The following is a 22925-nucleotide window of genomic DNA, read 5'->3' as shown; positions in this document are numbered from 1 at the left end:
ATATAATTATATATAATCATATATAACCTATATATAATTATATATAAATTATATATAATTAGACCTGGCCAATTTTTAGATCTAATTATATATAAGGTCTTATATATAATTATATATAATTAGGCAAAATCATTTTTTCCCGGGTGTCGACTAAACTTGAAACAGGAAGTAAAGCATCCAAAAAATTATCGTGCTCTTACAAAAAATGATTATACTGTATCACATTACTTATTACGTGCGAGAAACTTATCGATGAGCTTCAATATCAATTACTTCCATACATTATAATAATTTTGATGCAGCATAATAATTTTTTATAAGAGTATAGTAATTTTTTGGATACTTTACTTTCTGTTTCAAGTTTGGTCGACAGCATAATAAAAATTGGTAGATTTTGAGCCAACATTTTTCTCCGTAGCACAAGAATTTTGATGTTTTCTTATGCCAAAATATTTTCAATTTAATCCAGTAAATAAGACAAAATTCTTGACATTTTAAGAGTTGTTTTATCACTTTTATTTAATGATATAAATATTCGATGAAGACAACTAAAAAATTAAGCTCTCAAATTTTCATTAACTGCCGACATTTTTAAACAAAAGATAGTAAATAAATAGTAAATAAAACATTATCAATTCTGCAACTTAATATTTTTTCATAAATATTGCCCATAAATAAAAATTTTATAAGTCCATGATTTAATCTAGTTTAGTCCTTGTAAATTCTCAGAACTAAAATTTTTTAAAGTTCACGAATTAATCTAATTTAGTCTGCTCGTAACGCGTTTGTTTTTTAAAGTAGCAGGTCGAAAAAAACTTAAAATTTTCACAAAAGATCAAAGTCAGATCAAATAGTCCAATCAGACTAAAATCAGGTTAAATTTTTCAGTCCGGGTTAGCATGTTTTAAATACCAAGAAAATTAAAATAAATTAATAAATCTAGATTATTATTATTATTATTATTATTATTATTATTATTATTATTTTTTATATTTATAAAAAGTCCTGTATTTGTCCTTAAAAACAATTGAACACAGACCAATAATTATAATAAAAAAGTCTGTTTTTAGTCTAAACGCGATTTAAAACAGACTAAATATCATACGAAAATAAGTCTGATATTAGCCTGGATAAGGAATAGTACGGGCAAAAACAGATCAAATTCTTACATAAAATAAATACGATTTATAAACTTGAATTAAAGGAAAAATATTTGAATTTATCATTTATTTTAAAACAGATCTAATTTTTTGACCCGGGAATCTAATTTAGTCTGCTCGTAACGCATTTGTTTTTTAAAGTAGCAGGTCGAAAACAGCTTAAAATTTTCATAAAAGATCAAAATCAGATCAAATAGTCCAATCAGACTAAAATCAGGTTAAATTTTTCAGTCCGGGTAGATCAAAAACAGATTCAAAGTTTTATCGAAGTTCAATAACAGACCAAGTAGTCCAAATACAGTCCAGTTAGACTAAAATCAGATCAAATTTTTCGACCCGGGCGTGAACTAACAAGGGTATAATAATTGAAATAGTTGCCGAAGTGAGGAGAAAAAAATTTTTCGATCGTAAAGCACACTTTGATGCTTCGCATCATGGGTCGTGCAAAATTATATTTATTTAATTAATTAATTTGGCGGAAACGTAACACAAGCTGCATTAGTTTTTTGTAGCAATCTGCATTTTTTTGTTTGAAAAAAATAAAATTTCTCGGAATAAGTACTATTCTTTAACGCAAGAATTCTGTATGCTCCAACTAAAACAGAAAAGTCGCTTAAACTAAGAGAAAAATTTCTTGGAAGAAAAAATATACATGGAGGAGAAGGAAGTCATCGGTGCAAGGCAGCAGTAGCGGTAGTAGTTCGGTGCTCGCCACTAGATCGCGCCCAGCCGATTGTGATGTACAGGGTAAGATATCTATTTCAGAACCATTATGTTCCAAACTTGAGAACAATTCTGGCACGAGTACTTCTTTGTTATTCGACAAAGTGACAATTATCTTTTTCGATGGTAATATAGTATATACTAAATTACATCATGACATTAATGTTTAACATTAATGTTTCCTTAAATAATCTTTGTAATAATAGAAAAACATCAAATAAATTTTAGGTAATAAAATAAGATTTTCAGAATTTATCTCATAAATGCTGGCTATTAAATGAAAAAAATTTTTAGTAACAATAAATCAAAATCTGCAGTACAGATCGGTATATAATTTTGTTTCTCGCAATGCTAAATTATGGAAATGGCAACTATGAATGTTTAGTTACAATAAGCCAAATTAATACATTCTCAGAAAGTTCGATTTTCTAGTGTGTACATCTAAACACAAATATTTATTCTTACAATTATAAATGATCTGAAGAACTGAATCTCTCTGTCTTCCCGCTCATCTCGCAGCCAGTCAGAAAGAAATCAAATTAAGACCACTGGTGCCATCAACTAGTAGCATACGCGTAAATTATGATATGCAATTTATAATTAAGCAGAAACTATAAATACTAGTTATTATTTACACTAATTTTTATAAAACTGAATCAAAAAGTTAGAATTGTCATTTACGCAAATAAAATTAATAGTCTGAAATTAATATTAAACAAATGACAAGTATCAGAGTTCAAATTACGAATGCCTTCTGCCTTCTGCCAGAGGGTAGAAATATAACTTGTTTCTTCCCAAAGGACGAAACACATATGTTGCTACCCGCTGTCTGAAGGCATTCACAGTCAACGTGTTTGCCGATATTTAGTCACGGCAATAAACTGAAATTAGCTTGTTTTAACTGGCTGTAAAAACACTGAAATTTGAAGTTTCTGCTGGTATCATGAAAAATAATTTTATGATAATTTTGAATGATGAGTATTTACAGAGAAAGAATGTTTTAGACGTACGATACTTGAAATGCGGTTAAAGGCACACAATTATTGCACACTTTCTCACATATTATTGATAGCCTAGGATATGCTTGCATTAAAAATGTATCAACATCCTCAAAAAGTTCAAAAATTACAGTTTATTAATCATAGAGCGTTTAAATTTTATTTATCTTTGTTTAAACAAAAAATATACACATCGTGAAAATTACATATTTTATGAGAAAAAGTCTCGGCTTTCAGAAAAAACATTCAATTAGGTTATCAAGCGCCGCACATTCATAAAAATCGTTTTTACTACTTTAATCAAATTTTAAAGGGTCTTCTGTAACTTAAAATAAAAAATTAATATTTTTGTAGAAAAAATGAATGTCTTTGTAGAAAAGCTGAGAATTTTTCCTAGAAAATCTGTCATGTGCTCATTTTTATAAAAAATTTTTCTGCTTAAAAAATTAATAAAAAAGTTGAAAAAAAATTTTTCAAAAATTCAAAAGACCATAACTTTGAAAATGCTACATATTAAGGGCTCAACTTTTCAGAGAATTTTTTTTTAAATATATAAGTAGAATACCTCCACAAAGTTTGAACCAAATCGGTAAGGATCACCCCGTAAAAATAACTTTAATTGTTAGAATGACCCATATATATCTATATATATTTCAAGCTCTTAAAAAAGTGGTTCTGATCGATTTCAAGAGCTCGACATTAAAATAGAAATAACTAGAAAACAATGCGGAATTTGAAAAAACTTTGCTGATAATAATTTGTAGAGAATAAAATTGTCAACAAAAAATATCCTACAACATTTTGTGATAAGTCTGATAGTTTCGCTGGAAAAGTAAAAAAATCTCCAACTTTACTTCGAGCTCCAATAACTTTTGAACAGATGGATTCATCTAAAAATGATAAGAGACCTTTTTTGTAGAGCGTTCAATTTCCTACAAAAATATGTATTAGTCTATTCGATCTATTGATTTGTTAAAGAGTTAACAATACTTAAAGCTAAAAAAAAAATTTCCCGTATTATTTAACCCTTTCCCGGTTGACCTTGAATCCCTACTCTTAATTTGGATCGTCCGTCTTCGTTTTTAAGTGAGAGAACGCTAGCCTATTTAGTAGAGAAGGAGCAGAAAAAATAGTAGAAGGGGGCGCATGTATGCACTAATACGATTGAACCGATACTCATACAGCCTTACTAAGAACTGTGATTGGTTTTATCCCCACGCAGCTCACACCGAGATTCCTCGAAACTCCAAACCGGGAAAGGGTTAAATGGGAAAATCGAATTTTTCAATGAGCTAGGTCTGTAATCGACATAGAATTTTTTTTCTTGCGCGAAAATTTTTTTTTTGTGTTGACCCTGGTGAAAATTTTTCGGACATTTGTCCGAAAAAGTCCTTAGAACTCTAGAACTGAGTTTTTCAGACAGAAGTCCGAAAAATTTTCATCAGGGGAACTATGATTTTTTCCACATGCACTTAAAAAAAAAAACGTAGCTCCGGACTCGGACTATTATCATAGCGCGCTACGATTGATTATTAATGTCGATCTAATAAAACAATAATTTGACTTCATAAGAGTTTACAACCAATCAGAATTGCACCATCTTTATATAGAACAAACTTAAAATATAAATATGTACGTAATAAAATAATACTTACACTACGATCATGATAATTACTGACTGATGAATGGAAAAAAAGACCGGCGATAAGAGCAGCGATGTTAGCAGTATAAGAGGCTACGAATATTACAGAAAATCCACCCCATACATTTATAAGAACTTTATTAGGCCATGACTTGGGTGCTTTAAAAGCTACAAGATGTCCACAAAGTAATCCCCACATTACCCAAAGTGCTGAGGCCATTGAAAAATTTTTATTACGCTGTCGGCCCCAAGGATTCAATCCAAACGGACTATGCCATTCAAAAAGTGCTACTACAACTGCAGTTATATTGAGTGACGTAAATATTGCAATCCATAGATTAGTACTGAAAGGCAAAAGAAATGCCAATAGTGAAATATGGGAATTTGTTTTTGGAGCAGCCAAAAAGCTAACACCACTGAAATAATAAGGTATAGTAAAGTCAATAACTTCTGCTCGTCTTGCTGACACACTTATTGGTGCAAAAGCCAGTTGAGCTCGACCATGTAATAATTCTCCAATCACACCATTCCAGGTTCCATTAAGACCATTTTTTCTTCCAAACAGACCATCAGGTGCAACATACAAATCAAAACGAAAATTTAATTCTCTGGCAATCAATGACAATAAGTCTATTGTAAAACCATAACAACATTTTATTGTCTCTCCTTTTCGACATGGTAGCCCTCTTAAGCATAATTGTTGTTGCAGATTTGTAACCATAATAAATGGTGGTGCTACTGCAGTTACAATTTGATACCATGGCATTCCTATTTTTTCACCACTTTGTTCCATATAAGCTGGTACAATTCCACCTCCTGGCCAAGTTATTGTATCTAGTCTAACGTCTTTACCACCTCTCACGGAACCAACTTTAGTCCACCTACAATAGTAATATATAATTTTAAAAAAACATTCTCACTAAATAATTTAAACTATTAAGAATAATAATATAATAAAATACAATTTACCTCAATTGCGTTTTATTACCCGGAAATTGCAAGGCCTGTAAATTTAATAATTGAAATTCAGCTTTATCGTGAGATATCTGACGCATTGATTCTCTCAATTTCTTCGTCAAGCTTTTAGAAATATTTTCTTTTATCTCTGGAATTGATGAATTATCAGTTGTAAAAAAACATGTGGGAAAAAAGTAATCTTTTATCTGCGTATCCCTCAAGCGATTTAACGACGATTTATATTCCAAAAAAGTATTATCTAGTGCTTGAGATGTTTCTCTTAACATTCGTGATAGTATAGCATCACCAGCGGCTATTCTCATGCTCGATGGCCTAAGAGCAAGCATACCGACGGGCATAAAAGTCTTTGAATTAAGATTTTTATCACTTATACGCGCCTCTTCATCATCATCAAACACAAATGTTTTATCTTCACGTTTTTTTATTGGCTTTTCATGCTGCCATCGGTATTCTTGAAGATTATGAATGTCATTTGCTAAATTAGACAGTGAAGGTAAATGAGTTTCATCATTTAAAAAAAAACCACCAGTGTGTCTTGTCATTCTTGTAGTAACTGATGGATTATTTTCTATTTTTACTGATGTTAAAGCAGAACTGTACATAATATGAGAACTAATTAAACTCGGTTCATTCGGTCTTAATTCTGCTTTTAGATCTAGCCACAACCATAAAAATCTACCATTGAGCATTTGATATTTATTTGCAATATAAAGAATTTTTTTAGCTCCATTTAAATCACAAGCCAACACAATAACACTACCACTTCCACCTTCATCAGATACTTTTCTCAGTCTTAATTTAAGACTCTTTTCACTAGTCGGCAGATAAATTATTTTTCGTGGCAGTAATTTATCATGATTTTTAGGTACAAAGTGATGAATTGGTAGTAATGTTGTGTCAATAAAAAGTGTAAATGCATGCCAGTGTGCTTTTTCCATTAAAGCAATAGCTGATGCACCTATTTGTTCAGAACCAGAACCAAGACGCGTTTCAAAACGTCCACGTTTACCCTATAAATATTATTATTATTAATAATTACAAATAATGTCAAGTAAAACTTAATAACAAATTAAATTATTAACTTGTCTTAGAAAATCTCGGTGCGTCATTGGTAACCAGAGTGATGGAATATTAAGCGAAGCAGCAGCTGTTATTAAGAATCTTGCTGCTGAACCACCACCAATCACAAGACTTAATATCACTTTACTATTTTCAATAACTGTACAAAATTTATTAATAAGAGCTAACGGATATGACTGTGGGTCTGTTATTGATGTCATCCGTCCTTCTATATAAGACATCTCCAACTCGCTGTAAATAGACTCTAGTCTTGCTTGTTCCCATGCTTGTTGGACATCCGTTCTCGTTGGAGACTGAGAATGCGATAGACATGTCACTAAGCGCCAAGGAGGCTGCGATGATCTTAATCGACTTTTAGTAGCTCTTTCTGTTTTGTTAGCATTTCCTAAGCAATTTGGTAAACGGAGACTTATTACCCATAATAAAAGTAATAGCAGCCTCAGCGAGACACCACGCATTTTCTCAGTCTCCTTAACTTGTCAATTAATTTACTTTGTTGGTGCTACATCATCTCGCCTGACTTTTAATCTAAAGAACAAACAATAAAAATTTAAATAAACTTTATAAATAGAAAAAAAAATGTATATACATTTTTATAAGTTTATTCTTAACATTATCATTTAAGTAATTAATAAGCTATTTGGTAAATATACGCTCCAAGTAAACAAAATTTCAAAACTACGTATGTGTACATAAATTTATAATTAGAGTTTACTTCTGCTTTCAAATTCTCTCGGGTATTTTCATGACGCCCACTATAACATTGTCAAGATAAGAAAAAAATTTTGACTTCGTATAGATTGAAACAAAAAACAATATTTAAAAACAACTTGGATAAAAAGTAAATAAAATAATTGAAAAATCTATATTTAATATTTCAATTTTACTACAGTAGTAATGATAAGATATAAAAAGTAAAAATTACCTTTCAACACAGGTGATTAGAACTACAGTTACCGGAGGTGGTCTAAGAATTCCCCGCAGATAACTCTTTAATTTAAACATAATAACTATCGATCAGCTAAACATCGTTCAATTAAAGTTAAACAATGTCAATTGGTCAGTACGATGAAAAGTAAAAAGATTTTAAGTGTTACTCGTCCTCCTTCGGACGCTCTGTGTCGTGCGTGTCAGCCATTTTTGGGCAGCCCCTCCCTTTAAATTTTAACCCTTGTCTGCTGTATCCCGCGACACAGATATCTGAGCGGTCCAGCCCTTAGATAAGAACCTACGCGTGCGTGTTTGAGTCTTCCAACGTCATAGAAATACTTTTGATCTAGTGGCCAGTTGCGGTTTATATCAACAAATAACAATCATTTTTTTTCACAACTACCATAAAAATAAGTTCTTTTTTGTAATGAAAACCAATTATGTAATAGTTAGTGAAAAGAAAAACTGTCTTTTTCTTTCAATATATACTCAAAATTTTTTTAATCAATCGTCATATGCTTTTTTTTTTTTTACTACGAAAAAAAAATAAAAATCCAATCAAATTAGTTTTACGGGAGGGGCTGAGAGTACAACACTTGGATTTTTTTGTCCTTGACATGACCTCAACAGTACTTTTAGAAGATTTTTTTTAATCAATAAAATCGAATTTAAAAAAAATTTTTTTAAAAATATTATCGTCATTTCTTCTACTTTTTATTTTTATAATTGGGTGTTACTCCAAAAAAAAATCGGTCTATCGGTTGACCCTGCGGGCCAGCCCCAAAACTTCCCGCTGTTTTCGAGCTCCTTGAGCTCGAAAACATTATTGTGAATACATTTTCGAGCTCGAAGAGCTCGAAAATACTTTTGTATGCCATTGTTTTCAAGGAAACCATTTTTTAGCATTTCTTTCTCCCACGATATCTCGCGAACGAATTAACCGATTTTGATGGTTGAGGTGGCAATCGACGCGTTTTATTAAGTTCTAGAGCTGATTAGATTTTGAAATCGAATGATTCAATTTTTTTGTAGATGTCCCAAAAAAAAACGTTTTTCACTACTTTTTTAATCAACGATCTCTCGTAAACGAATTGACCGATTAAGACGGTTGAGGTGGCAATCGACGCGTTTTATCAAGTCCTAAAGCTGATCAAATTTTGAAATTGATTTATCCAGTCGTTTTTGAGAAATTTCAAAAAAACCAAAGAAAAAATTTTTTTGAATCCTTTTGTCAACGGTTTCTCTTGAACCAATGAACCGATTTTGATGGTTGAGGTATGGCATTCAACGCGGCTTATAAAGTTTTAGAGCTGATTGGATTTTGGAATTAATCCATCGAGCAAATTAAAAGTTATCCAAATAAAACATTTTTGAAAAAATTTTATTTTTGAAATATCTCCGAACGCACCCTACCGATTAAGCTCAAATTTTTACAGCTTCAAGATAACAAGCCGCCCCGAATGACACTTCAAAGATTAAAATCAGTTCATCCGTTCAAGAGTTATGAATATTTACATACATACGTCCGTCCGTACGAACGTACGTACACACATACATACACTCGGACATCATCGTTTTCGCAAATCGGACCGAAACCAACAACTTCCCGAATTTCTGAAAATTTTCAATTTTCTTAGCGGGAAGTTAAAAATGTAATATAAAACAAACTAAAATGATTATTAATTTAATGGTTAGAATTAAATAACAAATTCAAATTCTTATAACCCAAAAAATATTGTCATATATTCGGGAATCTATTAAATTTACATTTCATTATATACATATATTGACAGAAAGTAATTATAATTAATATAATTTTTTTTTTTTTTTTTTAAGACATTGAGATAATTTTTGAGTTTTTTTTTTTGCGTCAAACTAAATTACATAAATTTTTATGTAGACGGATACCACTAAAAATATCCACTATATAATTTAGATAGATACCACAATTACAACTAATAATAATATTATTATTGGAATGTAATAGATTTTTATCTTATTAATTAAAAATAACATTACAATGAGTGCGCAAAGTCGGCAAATGAGTCTTTTACTCATCAGACAAACAACGAAAAAAATATATAGATCAAAAATATTTAAATATTTTTTTTTCGTTAAATTATTATCAACATTTAATTATTATAATTAACTAAACAAGTTTTGCTGAGATGCGTCATTTTCAAATGCACTCCAAGCATTATTTAATTCCATAAATATAAGCTTTGCAATATTTTCATTGGCAGTTCCCGCTTGCTGGAATAGTAATTCAAGAAATTAATTGAAGTTTAATTTACAATGGAATGAAAGAAACAATAAAAAATAATATCATTAAACAATAATTACCTTGTCTGGATGAACTGCTAAACAAGCTTTCCGATAAGCTTTCTTTACATCTGCAGCTGAAACAAGTTGATGCATTTCATATCGTTGCCACCTATCAGCTTCTGGCCACAAAACAGTATGCAATGAACACAAAAGACCTCTAATATTCCCTTTTTTACCCTCAGACCACTCAGATACTTTTAATCTATCTGGATCCATGGTTTTAGCTGCTTCAACTTTACGCATTTCATTGATAGTCTTTGGACTGTCTTTATCAGCCTTTCGTGAACTAAAGAAATTATATCCTTGACTACCAAGAAGATCTTCGAATGCATCACCAGATTTAGTAGCTGGTTTATTATTAAAAACTGATGAATCTAAATTGTCACTAACCATACTAGCTTTATTTTGCATATGTGGACTAGAATGAACTGGTGTACCAGCTGTTGCTGGACTTGTCGATTGTGGAGTATTTGAATCACGTGGTGTACCATTCCAGCAAGCATTAAGACCTGCACCTAAAGAACCAGCCAAATTAGCAAATGGATCTTTATTTTGCGCTCCAAAATTTGGTACACTTGAATTACGTGGAAAATTATCTTCATTTGGAGTTTTTAGGCCAGAAGTTTTTACAGTATTTCCCCAATTACCCAAGAGATCATTTGAACTATTACCACCAAAAGGATCAAACGAAAAATCACTACCACCTTTTTCAGCCGAATGATTCTCTTTTAATGAATTACTACCACCGCTATTTTTCAAGACATTACTTGACGCTGATTTATTAATTCCTTGTGTATTTTCATTTGTCGCTGAATTATCGAATGTAGTGAAATTACCAAATATATCATTTTGGTTTTGTGATGAACCACTTGAAAATATATTCAATTTTGGAGTAAGCCCTAAAGAAGGAAGATTTTGATCAAGTTCTCCCAATGATGACCCTCCAAAGTCTAAAAGAACTGCTTCTATTAAATTATCGTCACATTGAGGTTCAACAATTTTTCTATCTTCTTGTTCTTGTTTTTCTTTTTCTTCTTTTTCCTCATCATCATCATCATCATCATCATCATCATCTTCTATTTGATGTAACGGTATTTCTTGTTCCGAAGTATTTTCTTCTGATAGCTCACGTTTCATTATTAGTGGAGATGGTCGTCTTGGTGGTGTTTTACTTTTACATGTAGTCCTAAAATTTTCTAATGTCTCTTCCATCTCTAAAGTTGAACTAAATAATGGATCAGGCCTAAGATCTTCATCACGTGATACTTCAACTTCCCATGGTGCCGGTATTCTCGAAGGTTTTAAATTTTCTTCACCAACCATAATATTTAACATGACTCTAAATTGTCCTCCAACTTCAGGAGTATCATCTAAATCTTTTTTATCGAAATTTATTATACTTTCATTAAGTGAAATAAAACCAGTATGGAAATGTAATGAAGCTATTTTAATTCCAATAACTCTTCCAAGCTGTTGTCTAGCATGAAATACAACAATAGTAACGTCACCACGAACAGTAGCATCACCAATAATTAAACAAACTTTTCCTTCCATCATATCAAATAATTTCATTTCTTCATATTCTAGTTTTTTTGTGGAAAATACAAAAGCACCATTGCTATAAATTTCTACATAAGGTCTACATCCATCTTTAGCTCGAGTAAATAATGGGACGGGTTGTAATATTAGAGATCGTAATGCTAAAGGTCTTGTATGTGGATAAACTCCAGAATGTAAAATACTCATATAATTTATTGACCGCATTTCAGATGGTTGTAATTGAGGTGGTTGACATCTTCGAGTGGTAAAAAACGTTATTGTTTCCTCAGGTCTAGATAAAACACCAGCGTAAAGAAGTAAAGCACAAGCGACTGTTGCACTCGCTCTACAGCCATCCTAAAATAAATTATTAACAAAAGTTTAATTGTAATTCAATTCTTAATTTATAACAAATAAAACATAAACTTACAACACAATACAAGACCACTGTGTGATTAAAATCAGCATCTAAGTATCTATAAATATCCTGACAAATTTGATAGAGAGATGATAAAAGTGGAGCATTAGAGTCCGGTGAAGAGTAAGCAAATGTGCAGTCGATGTGTTTACCAGGAAGCCGAGAAGCATTTGGCCGTCCACGAGAAAGATTGTACAGTTGAATTTTAGCTGGTGGAGGATGTCTAGATAGTAGGTATGCTCGCACGTCTTCAATATGATTAGCTCGATACGCTGATTCTATACCATCCGCTGGATACGGCATAATTAGTATACGTGAAGTTAAGTAACTAGCATCCAATTCAGTTCTAGCCATACTTTGTTGCACCGTTTGCATTACTTTACTAGATGTATCTTTAAGATTACGAAATATACTGCCTGCACCACCTTTTAATGAACTAAAAAGACCTGCACTGTACGCTCCTTGAACTTTTGAAGGCGGATGATATACTGGAACAAGTCTAGGTGGTGCAGATATTGGTTGAGGTGCTGATACAATTGGTGGAGATGGTCTTGGAGGAGCTGGAGCTGCTGCTGGTGTTGGAGCTGGCCGAGGTGGTGGTGGAGCTTTTATTTCTATGTCTGCTGGTTCTCGAGGATCAAAATTATTTGACTCAGCAATTGCTGCTAATCTTTCTAATAAAATTGACGTTGTCATGCGTTTTATAGGAGATGGCTCAAGACATCCTTTTATTAAGTCATACATACAAGAATATCGAGGATTTGGCGTTGGTACTAAGTATTTTGCATTGATAATTGCTAATTTATTACCTACAAAGATTTAAAAAAAAAAATAAAAATTATTTACCTAAAAGAATATTTAAATAATACAATAAAATTTTATAATTATAATTATAATTATAATAAATATAATTATAATAATAATAATAATTATTATTATTGTTATTATTATTATTATTATTATTATTATTATTATTATTATTATTATTATTATTATTATTATTATAATTATTATTATTATTATTATTATTATAATTATTATAATTATTATAATTATTATTATTATTATTATTATCATTATTATTATTATTATTATTATTATTATTATTATTATTATTATTATTATTATTATTATTATTATTATTATTATTATTATTATTATTATTATTATTATTATTATTATTATTATTATTATTATTATTATTATTATTATTATTATTATTATTATTATTATTAATTAGTACCTTCAGGGAAAGGATGGCGAAGAGTTACTAAAGAATATAAAATACAGCCTAATGCCCAACAATCAACTGGTGGACCAATAGGTTCATTGTTCCAGGTATCCATCATTTCTGGAGAACGATACATAGGTGTTGTAAATCTTGCCATTTGATCTTCTAGCATTGAACGTTTTTGAGCATTCCATGATGGGTCTGGCAATATTTGCTGAGTCGAAGAACTACCAAAATCACATAATTTAATAAGTCCATCACTTCCAAACAAAAAATTTTCTAATTTTATGTCGAAATGTATTATTGGTTGAGGCTGTTGAGTGTGCATATGATGAACTGCCCTAGTTATTTGATAAGCCACACGGCATATCTGAGGTAGAGTCATAGAATTTGCTGATGTACCACGGAGTACATCAGCAAGATTACCACCAGGGCACAATTCCATTACTATTAAATATTCGCATCCACGTCTATCTTCCCGCTCAACTCGTTGTGCACATAAGTATTGAATTACATTAGTATGCCCAGATAATTTTTTTAATGTTTCTATTTCTTTTATAATACTTTTATTTGCTTCTTCATCTACTGCTATCAGTCTCTATGAGTTTGAGTAATTTAAGAAATTAAAAATACTAAATAGCGTTTAATTTTTATAAATTTATTTAACGATTTAAATTACCTTTAATGCATACTCTTTGCCTGTAGCAATATCTTCTACTGCAAATACTAACGCCCAGCCACCTGTTTAGTTAATAAAAATATATTAGTTTTTATTATTATTTATTACTTGCTTATATTTTATGATACAAAAGAAATAAAAAAAAATTAGTTGAAACAGAAATTTATAACTACAGACTAAAACTTTCATTTAATAATTTTTAGAGCATTACATTGTGTACGAATAAAGGAAAAAATTCACCAATCATTATAGCTTAATTTACTTTTTAAAAATTTATAACAAATAAAAAATCTAGTAATAATTCAAGCAATAAAAATATATATCAAAATGTTCGATTGACAAGTGACTATTTAAAAAAAATAATTATAACGATTAAAACATTAATAATTGATACAACTTATTGATTTATAAATTACTAAGTGACCAGCATAATTTGTAAAATTAAATTTTGTATTTTTTTTTCTTTCTTTCTTTTTTTTTTTTTATATAGTATCAATATTATTTAAAAAGTGGATTGTAAATACTTACCCTCGGCAATTAATCTATTTACTCGTAATTTTACATTACTTAATTCGAGCACTTGTCCCACATATTCATTAGTACCAGACCCACCGTTTAAATATCCAAATGCTGATTTTAAATAATCCGACATATTTATTTGTTTAATTTTGTTAGTAGAGGTGTTTTATAATTATGTTACGATTGAAAATCATCAAGCCGATGATGTTCGTCCATATTGTAATTTTGACGTATAGAACATTGACATTCAACATTTGTGTTACTTTACTCCTCTTTTCTCTTTCTCATTTATAGTCGCCCCGACGAAAAAGTCGTCCTAAAATGAATAGTGGGGGTACAGGAATACGTGCTGGCGAATACTCAACTCTACTCAAAATTTCTTTACTCAAGCACAAAGACGACATCTATACTCAGTGACAACCGTATTCAATGACAACAGTACTCCAATATATATTTATTAATCATCTCATCCATATTAAGTTTACTCAAAGTCATATTCAAAGACAACTGTACTCAATAATCCATAATAGATAAAATAGACTGTCGATAATAAAGTAATACATAGATAAGACTATTCGGAAAGTCGATAACGAAGAAAATAAATCAAATATTTAAATATAAAGTAAAGAAAAATTAATTTTTGTAATAAAAATAATATTTTTTCATCACTTTTTACTTTGATAACGATTTAAAAAAAAATTTAAAAGAGCATTTGTGTTAAACTTTTTATTTATTTAAAATTTCTCATGATACATTGATCTGAAATAAATGAAAAAAAAAAAAAATTTGCATAAGTAAAATGTTATTCCTTAAATGAAAAATTTATTCAACATCAAGTAGATAGTACGTAACATTAACTACCGAAACTTGATAAAAAAATAAAAAATTAATTGCGCTGAAATATCGAACATATATTAACAATAACAAATAAAGCACTAAACATATTGAATGACGAATATTTAAATTTAAATCATATAAATGCAACCAGATGTAAAAAAAATATTCAAAAACATTAATGTGACTACTAAATTATAAAATAATAGATTCATTTAATGTGACTGCTTAACTAAGGAAAATATAAAAAAAATATATGGGACAATAAAGAAGAACGTCACTTACGACAATAAATATAACAGTTGTTTATTTAATAATTTTACTATATATTTGATAACTTCTCTAAATTCTTGTGAAATTATTTAATATTTTTATTTTCTTCAAGTTTCATTGATTACATCGTTGATTGAATTGTATATAGCTTTACTTAGTACAGGCAACTGGAATAAATGTTAAAGGTAAACAATAAATGTAAATCAGTTATGAAGTGGTGTTTTTCATTTTCTATCTTATTATTACTGAATTTGTATTTTAATGTAGATGGAACCTAATATGTCGTGTTAATAATTCCAAAAGGAGTTATATTTTTTTATACGCCCTTTTGGTGTTAGTCATATATATAGTCTAAAAGAGTCTATGAACGTTTTTTTTTTTTTATTATCAATCATATTGTAGACTCATTGTAAAGCTATAAATCGAAAAAATACTTTGAATACCAGAAGATTTTATAATTCAAATTATTCGCCTTTTTGGTTTTAGTCATTAAAGTTAAAGCCAAAAGAGCGTATAAATTTTTAATTTGGTTTATTGGGAGAACAAACGCGATTTTTTCTTTCGACTTGGCGCATCAATTTGTACTTGCAAACCAATTTTTAGCTCAATCAATCAAAAATTAAATTTTGTAGAAGAAATTAAAAGTCCGAAATCGCGATTTTTACCCATTTTCAGCACTTGAGGGGCCATATGACCACTGCCATGTGAAGTTAAATTCCCTGCGGTTTTCTCTTCTGATTTGGGGCACCAATTGGTACTCGCAAACCAATTTTGAGCTCAATCGATCAAACATTGAATTTTATAGGAGAAAATAAAGGACCGAAATCGCAAATTTTACCCATTTTCAGCACTTCAGGGGCCATGTGACAGCTGCCTTGATTTAATAAATTTTTTTTAATTAAGACAATAAATGAATCTATAATTTTATAATTTAATAGCCACATTAATGTCTTTGACTATTTTTTTTACATCTGGTTGCATTTATATGATTTAAATTTAAATATTCGTCATTCAATATGTTTAGTGCTTTATTTGTTATTGTTAATATATGTTCGATATTTCAGCGCAATTAATTTTTTATTTTTTTATCAAGTTTCGGTAGTTAATGTTACGTACTATCTACTTGATGTTGAAAAAATTTTTCATTTAAGGAATAACATTTTACTTATGCAAATTTTTTTTTTTTTTCATTTATTTCAGACCAATACATCATGAGAAATTTTAAATAAATAAAAAGTTTAACACAAATGCTCGTTTAAATTTTTTTTAACTTCCCGCTAAGAAAATTGTAAATTTTCAAAAATTCGGGAAGTTATTGGTTTCGGTCCGATTTACGAAAATCGAATTTCCATCAGATGTCGACGTTTCGAGGTCCTAGGAAGCTATCCTGACTAATTTCACGATGATGTCCGAGTGTACGTATGTATGTATGTAAATATTCATAACTCTTGAACGGATGAACCGATTTTGATCGTTGAGGTGTCATTCGACGCGGCTTGTTAATGTCTTGAGGCCGTAGAAATTTGAACTTAATCGGTAGGGTGCGTTCAGAGATATTTCAAAAATAAAATTTTTTCGAAAATGTTTTATTTGGATAACTTTTAATTTGCTCGATGGATTGATTCCAAAATCTAATCAGCTCTGAAACTCTATAAGCCGCGTCGAATGCCACCTCAACCATCAAAATCGGTTTATTCGTTCAAGAGAAACCGTTGACGAAAGAATTCAAAAAAAAATTTTTCCTTGGTTTTTTTGAAATTTCTCAAAAACGGCTAAATAAATCAATTTCAAAATTTGATCAGCTTCAGAACTTGATAAAACGCGTCGATTGCCACCTCAACCATCAAAATCGGTTAATTCGTTCGCGAGATATCGTGGAAGAAAGAAATGCTAAAAAATGGTTTTTTACAAAACAATGGCATACAAAAGTATTTGCGAGCTCGAAGAGCTCGAAAATATATTCACAATAATGTTTTCGAGTTCAGCGAGCTCGAAAACAGCGGGAAGTTTTGGGGCTGGCCCGCAGGGTCAACTGACAGACCGATTTTTTAAATCGTTATCAAAGTAAAAAGTGATGAAAACATATTATTTTTATTACAAAAATTAATTTTTCTTTACTTTATATTTAAATATTTGTTTTATTTTCTTCGTTATCGACTTTCCGAATAGTCTTATCTATGTATTACTTTATTACCGACAGTCTATTTTATCTATTATGGATCATTGAGTACAGTTGTCTTTGAATATGACCCCTGATAGCAGGGGTGAGTAGTTACGCGTAACGGGCAGTTTCCTACGTATTTTACGTAAACTACGTAAAATACTTTAATTACGGTATTATACGTCGATTTTTGTGCCCCCTAGCAGTCATTAATAAAATCTCCACAATTTTTGAATTTAAACTATTTTTCAACGGCTTTACAGGCGACTAAGTTAGATATTTTAGTCTATCATAAAATGAGTTTATTTAGAAAAAAAATTTATCAATCATTCTTAAAAGAAAGTGATTTTGTAATTGAAAAATTGGAAAATAAAAATGTTGCTCGGTGTTTAAAGTGTAATTGTCAGTTAAAGAATACTGCACAAGTTAGATTACAGAGTCACCGGTAAATATTTTTTTGATAAAAATTTATACTCATTTAATTTAAAAATAATAACGTGTCATTTTTGAATAATTAATATTACATTTTCTTCATTTATTTTAGAAATGCATGTGGTGCAAAAAGTACTAGTTGCTTGGACAAAACTGACAAAACTAAGGTATATTAAAAAATGATACTGAAATCACCCGACACCTGACAATTTCAATGATTTTTATGAAAAATTAATTATAAAAAGAAGATTCTTAAAAAATTTGCACTTGTAAATTTTTTTACTTTCTAGATGTAGAATTTTTTTTATCAAAATTTCTTCACAATAATTTTGAGTTTATAAAATTCCAAAGAATTAAAATATGTTTTTTAATTTCAGTATCATATTAAAAAATAACAATTATATTTGCAAAAAAAAACTCAGTTCCACTCTGAATTTTAAATAAATTTTTCTTTATATTTTTACAGGTGCAAGGTGCATTAACAAAAAAAATGTCTGCTGATTTTTCATTTCATAAACGAATTGATACAAACTCAGATCTTCCACCTAATCGTGCTAATGATTTATCAATTATTGATGAGAAACTGACACAATTTTTCATAGGATGCAATATACCATTTAGCGTTGTTGAATCAACTCAATTTAAAGAGCTTGTTAACTCTTTGAATCCAAATTATAAACCACCATGCAGAAAAACTCTCTCAGGTACGCTACTAAATAAGCTACACAACAAAATATCAAGTGAACACAGAAAAATTGATGAATCTGAAGGAGTAATAGTAATTGATGGTTGGAAAAATTCGGTTGCAAATACAAAAAATGTTGTATGTATAATTCATACAGCAAATGAACCAAGTTTTTTTTTAAATTCTTGGGATTTTACATCAATGTCCGAAGATACGCAACAATTAACCAAAGTTGTTGAAGAAGCTGTCAATATGGCCAAAACGGACTATAACAAAAATATCTATGCCGTGGTTTCTGACAATGCTCCAGTTATGACAGCAATGGGTAAAGCTGTAAATTTATGGCACGCAGGATGTAGTAGTCATAATGGCAATTTACTTGCCAAGGATCTTATTGATAAAACATTTGCGGAATCTATAAATACAATCTTACGTGCATTTAAAGCTCCGAATTTAGAAAGGGAGGTAATAAAACTTGGAGGAATGAAAATGAAATTGGCTTGTGAAACTCGTTGGTGTAGCTATCGTGATGCATTTCGATGTTGTTTAAAAAATCTAGACATAATGAAAAAAATTGTGAACGATAAATTAAATGAGGAGTCTCTCAAGAAAGTTAAAAAGCAAAATACAGAAAAAGACAAATTATTTACCTTAAATAATTTGCTTTCTGACGATTCTTTGATAACAAAGTTGCAAGATTATATAGTTTTATCTGATCCTGTCTGTTCATTAATAAATAAATGTCAACAATCAAAGTGTACTTTACCTGATGCTGCTGAAGAATGGATGAAGTTGAATATTCCGACTGAGAATGAAAAAACTCAAGAGATTGTCAAAAAACGAGTCGATAAAGTACTTACGCCTATTTTATTAGCAGCAAATTTATTGCATCCGGTTTACCAAGGTAAACAGTTTCTTCATGTAGAAAAATACCGTTTAAAAGCTCTTGAGTTTATAAAACAAGAGTTAAATGAAACTTCGTACCATGAATTACATGCGTATCAAAACAAATCTGCAATTTTTGGCACTTTATTGAAAAAAGAAACTATTCCTCCACAATTGTTTTGGCAGATGACTGAGAATTTATATCCTAGTATATCAAAATTAGCACAAAAATTGATTAATATTCCAGCATCATCAGCACAAATTGAACGATTATTTTCCAACTGGTCATTTGTTCACTCATCTCTACGAAATCGATTAACAGTTGAGCGCTCCGAAAAATTAGTCGATATTTACTATTCATTAAAAATGAACTCTGGAACTTCTAAATAATTGCAGATTATTTACATAAAATACGTCAATTTTACTGTAATTTAATAAAAATTAACGTCTAATCAAAATTTTCATGCTTAAAAATTGTACTAATAACAACTCTACGATTGTATTTTTACCTTTAACCGTTTTCCTGATTTTTTTATAAGTTAATTAATCGTTATATATTTTATAAGTGTATGATTTATGATATATTTTATAAGTGTATGATTTCATTAGGTAATAAAAATAATTTTTCAATTTTAAAAATGAATAAACATAAATTAAAACACGAATTCTATAAGAACAAGTTAATTTTCTTTTAATTAAAATATAACATTTACAATTTTTTTACAGAAGAAAATAAAAACATAAATAGAAAACCAATGACAAACTTTTTCGATTAAATATAAATTATTCCTCTCAGTTAATGATAATCGCATGTAATTTTTACTAATCAAATTGATTACTATAGTTCAGTATATATAAGAATTGATTCAACTGTTTAATAACAAATTATTAAGTTAGAAATTAATCTAATATTTAGATAAATTATTTAATCTATAGTTAAATCACAGCGAAAGTTTAAAACATTTGATCACAGTGGTTAATCTCTTAAAATTATTTAAAATATTTTTACTTTAGTTCACCAAGTGATCTTTGGTTTCGTATTATAACTAATTAAATAATTTTTAAATGTAATACAAGTATAATTAGTAATTTGTTAAAATTATTACCAAAAAAAGTATAAAATTACTTATTTGTTTAAAGAATTTATAAAAATAATTACATCTATATTAGATAATATAGTTAGTTAATATTCATAAACTTTAAACTATAAAATACATCGATGAATTTTGGCATTAATTCATTCGGCAAGTTTTTACCTAAATCACTTTGGACAAATTGAAAAGTACACGCTGGTATCTTTAATAAAGATTCAGCTAAAATGCTAATCTTTGTAAATTCTTCTGAAGCTATGCTCCAAAAAACTTCAGGACTTGTCATTTTGACAAATAGTTTGTTAAATAAACCTCTTGAATTTTTATAAAGTTCTAATTCTTGTAATCCTTCACCATCTAATTCATCAATTAGAAACTCATAAACCATGTGACTGTATTCATTAATTTTCATGAAAGCATTACCCTTGTAGGATGGGTGCAGAAAATTAGCTGTTAACGCTTGTGGCGTAATTACTTTTTTCAATACATAATCGATTATTCCAGTATATTCTTCATTTTTTATCAATGTTTTCAATTTAAACCATTCTTCAGTGGAGTCAGCGATAGAAAAATGTTTTTTATTGCTGTCAGATTTAAATTTTGAAAGAAATTCAAAAATAAAAATAGATTCTTTCAAATTATTTTCGAATGTTCTATCAAATATAGTCATAACCAGATCTTGATCAAATTTCTCAAGCCCATCACCAACAATTTGACGTATGACCGGTAAATTTTTTAAACATACGGATAATTTTGAGTAATAGGAAAGCTCAACAACATCTTCTTGGAGTTGAGATTGTTTATCTCCGTTTCTTATCACTATTTCACTCTCAATATTTGTATCCTTCAATTGATTTAATAAACGATTTACTTTAATGTCCAAAACATCGTCATGGATTGATGTAGTCAACGTGTCCATAGCTTCTGAATGGCATGTCAAATGCCATTTAACAGTAGACTTACAAGTAGGTGCTACTGTTAAAGTAGAATCACGAGTATTATCTATTTTTAAAATATTAATAAAGGATACGACACTATAAATTGGAAAATTATATTTTTTAAGTGTAATCACATTTGATTCCTCAACCATTTTAAAATAGTTATCTGAATAATCCTCTTCATCTTTAAAGCTCCATGATTTGATAAACAATGTGGTACTTCCAGCTTTTATAATTCCAATTATCTCTAAAGATGTTGTGCAATCGATATTTTTACAAAACAATAATATTGCTTGTTTCTCATTTATGTTTACTTGATTACTAGTAAATTTTTTGTGAGCATTATCAAGTAAGCGTGTTGATAACTCAGTTTGACTAGGTACTTGGTAAGCTGGTCGCAATGTTTTACAAAGTTTAATAAAATACTCATCTTCAACTAGATGAAACGGTAAATTTTTACTAAAAAAGAAGTAACTTAAAGCTTCGTCCAATTTTAAATGCTCAACCTCGCTTATTTTATCTATAAAAGAATTTATTTTAGGCGTATTCTTCTTCAATTTGACGGTTGATAATGTGATGACTCCATCAGTATCACAAGTAGTAGTACAATTATTATTCTCATCACAACTTCCAGATCGATTTTTACGTTTTAATGATAAATGTGGAACTACGGAATCATCGCTGCTATCAATATTAGAATTCTCAACTTCCCATATACACGTTTTTCTATAAAAAAATAAACACTAATTATTGTCAAACTCAATCGTTCAGGGCTTTGTGAAAAAAATTATTTTGAGGTTAAATTTTAAATTTAATTTAGTTAGAATAAAAAAAAGTCATTTTTACCTGTGACTTTTTAATCGCTGTTCAGCAGTGTTGTTTATAATTTTGTTACACCGTAAACATGACGCAACTTGTTTGCCGTTTTGGCGAATACTTTTAAATCCTCCTTCTTCCCAAAAATTATGTTTTGGACGACCTCCTCGTTGCATTTTTTTATGTAACTTTATTTTAGTATTGAAATTTAATATCTAACACGAGATACCAAATGATATTTTTTTATAACAAATAAAAGGTGAATGAGCTTAGTTGAAACGGTTGAAACTAATTCATTTATTATTTGTTTACAATTTTAAAAGTTCATCATAAGTTCACAGGGGGCGCCAAAAGACTCGACGTAAAATACGTCATGTAGAAAACTCAGTAGGTAATTTACCAGTATTTTACATGTATAAAACTATGTATTATACGTTAAGTATTTTACGTGCCCTTCCCTGCCTGATAGCCAAGTTGCCCGCAACTTGTCGACAATCTACTGCCGCAACCTGTCGCCAAGTTGGCTGCAAAAGTCAGCATTTCCATAAGTTGACGGCAACTTTCCGAGCAACTTGTCGACAACTTTCA

General features: G+C 29.6%; 4 protein-coding genes across 4 annotated transcripts in view; 1 reads left to right on the top strand and 3 right to left on the bottom strand.

Annotated features, from left to right (window-relative positions):
- LOC130678393 (uncharacterized) overlaps positions 1-7806 on the bottom strand; it is a 73172-nt gene extending 65366 nt beyond the window's left edge. The window contains exons 1-4 of the mRNA XM_057485544.1: positions 7507-7806; positions 6584-7109; positions 5493-6511; positions 4537-5404 (exon numbers count right to left, since the gene is read on the bottom strand). Coding sequence (XP_057341527.1) covers positions 4537-5404; positions 5493-6511; positions 6584-7039 — 2343 coding nt within the window. The 5' untranslated portion in view covers positions 7040-7109; positions 7507-7806. The remainder of the gene's footprint in view (positions 1-4536; positions 5405-5492; positions 6512-6583; positions 7110-7506) is intronic.
- Positions 7807-9262: 1456 nt separating this feature from the next.
- LOC130678394 (cyclin-G-associated kinase) lies at positions 9263-14522 on the bottom strand. Its single transcript, XM_057485546.1, has 6 exons — positions 14232-14522; positions 13704-13765; positions 13037-13622; positions 11806-12602; positions 9855-11732; positions 9263-9764 (listed from the first exon to the last, which is right to left on the bottom strand). Exons 1-6 carry the CDS (start codon positions 14353-14355, stop codon positions 9657-9659), a joined length of 3555 nt encoding a protein of 1184 aa, XP_057341529.1. The 5' UTR covers positions 14356-14522; the 3' UTR covers positions 9263-9656.
- Positions 14523-18056: 3534 nt separating this feature from the next.
- Positions 18057-19882, top strand: LOC130664215 (uncharacterized). Its single transcript, XM_057464048.1, has 2 exons — positions 18057-18089; positions 18389-19882. The coding sequence occupies exon 2, from the start codon at positions 18413-18415 to the stop codon at positions 19880-19882; it is 1470 nt and encodes a 489-aa protein (XP_057320031.1). The 5' UTR covers positions 18057-18089; positions 18389-18412.
- A 411-nt stretch (positions 19883-20293) lies between these two features.
- On the bottom strand, positions 20294-22635 carry LOC130663047 (uncharacterized). Its single transcript, XM_057462095.1, has 2 exons — positions 22368-22635; positions 20294-22247 (listed from the first exon to the last, which is right to left on the bottom strand). Exons 1-2 carry the CDS (start codon positions 22511-22513, stop codon positions 20672-20674), a joined length of 1722 nt encoding a protein of 573 aa, XP_057318078.1. The 5' UTR covers positions 22514-22635; the 3' UTR covers positions 20294-20671.
- Positions 22636-22925: the final 290 nt, after the last annotated feature.

This window comes from Microplitis mediator, chromosome 2, assembly GCF_029852145.1.
Source record: "Microplitis mediator isolate UGA2020A chromosome 2, iyMicMedi2.1, whole genome shotgun sequence".
In the NCBI taxonomy this organism is placed as follows: domain Eukaryota; kingdom Metazoa; phylum Arthropoda; class Insecta; order Hymenoptera; family Braconidae; genus Microplitis; species Microplitis mediator.
This window is presented reverse-complemented; position numbering and strand designations above follow the sequence as displayed.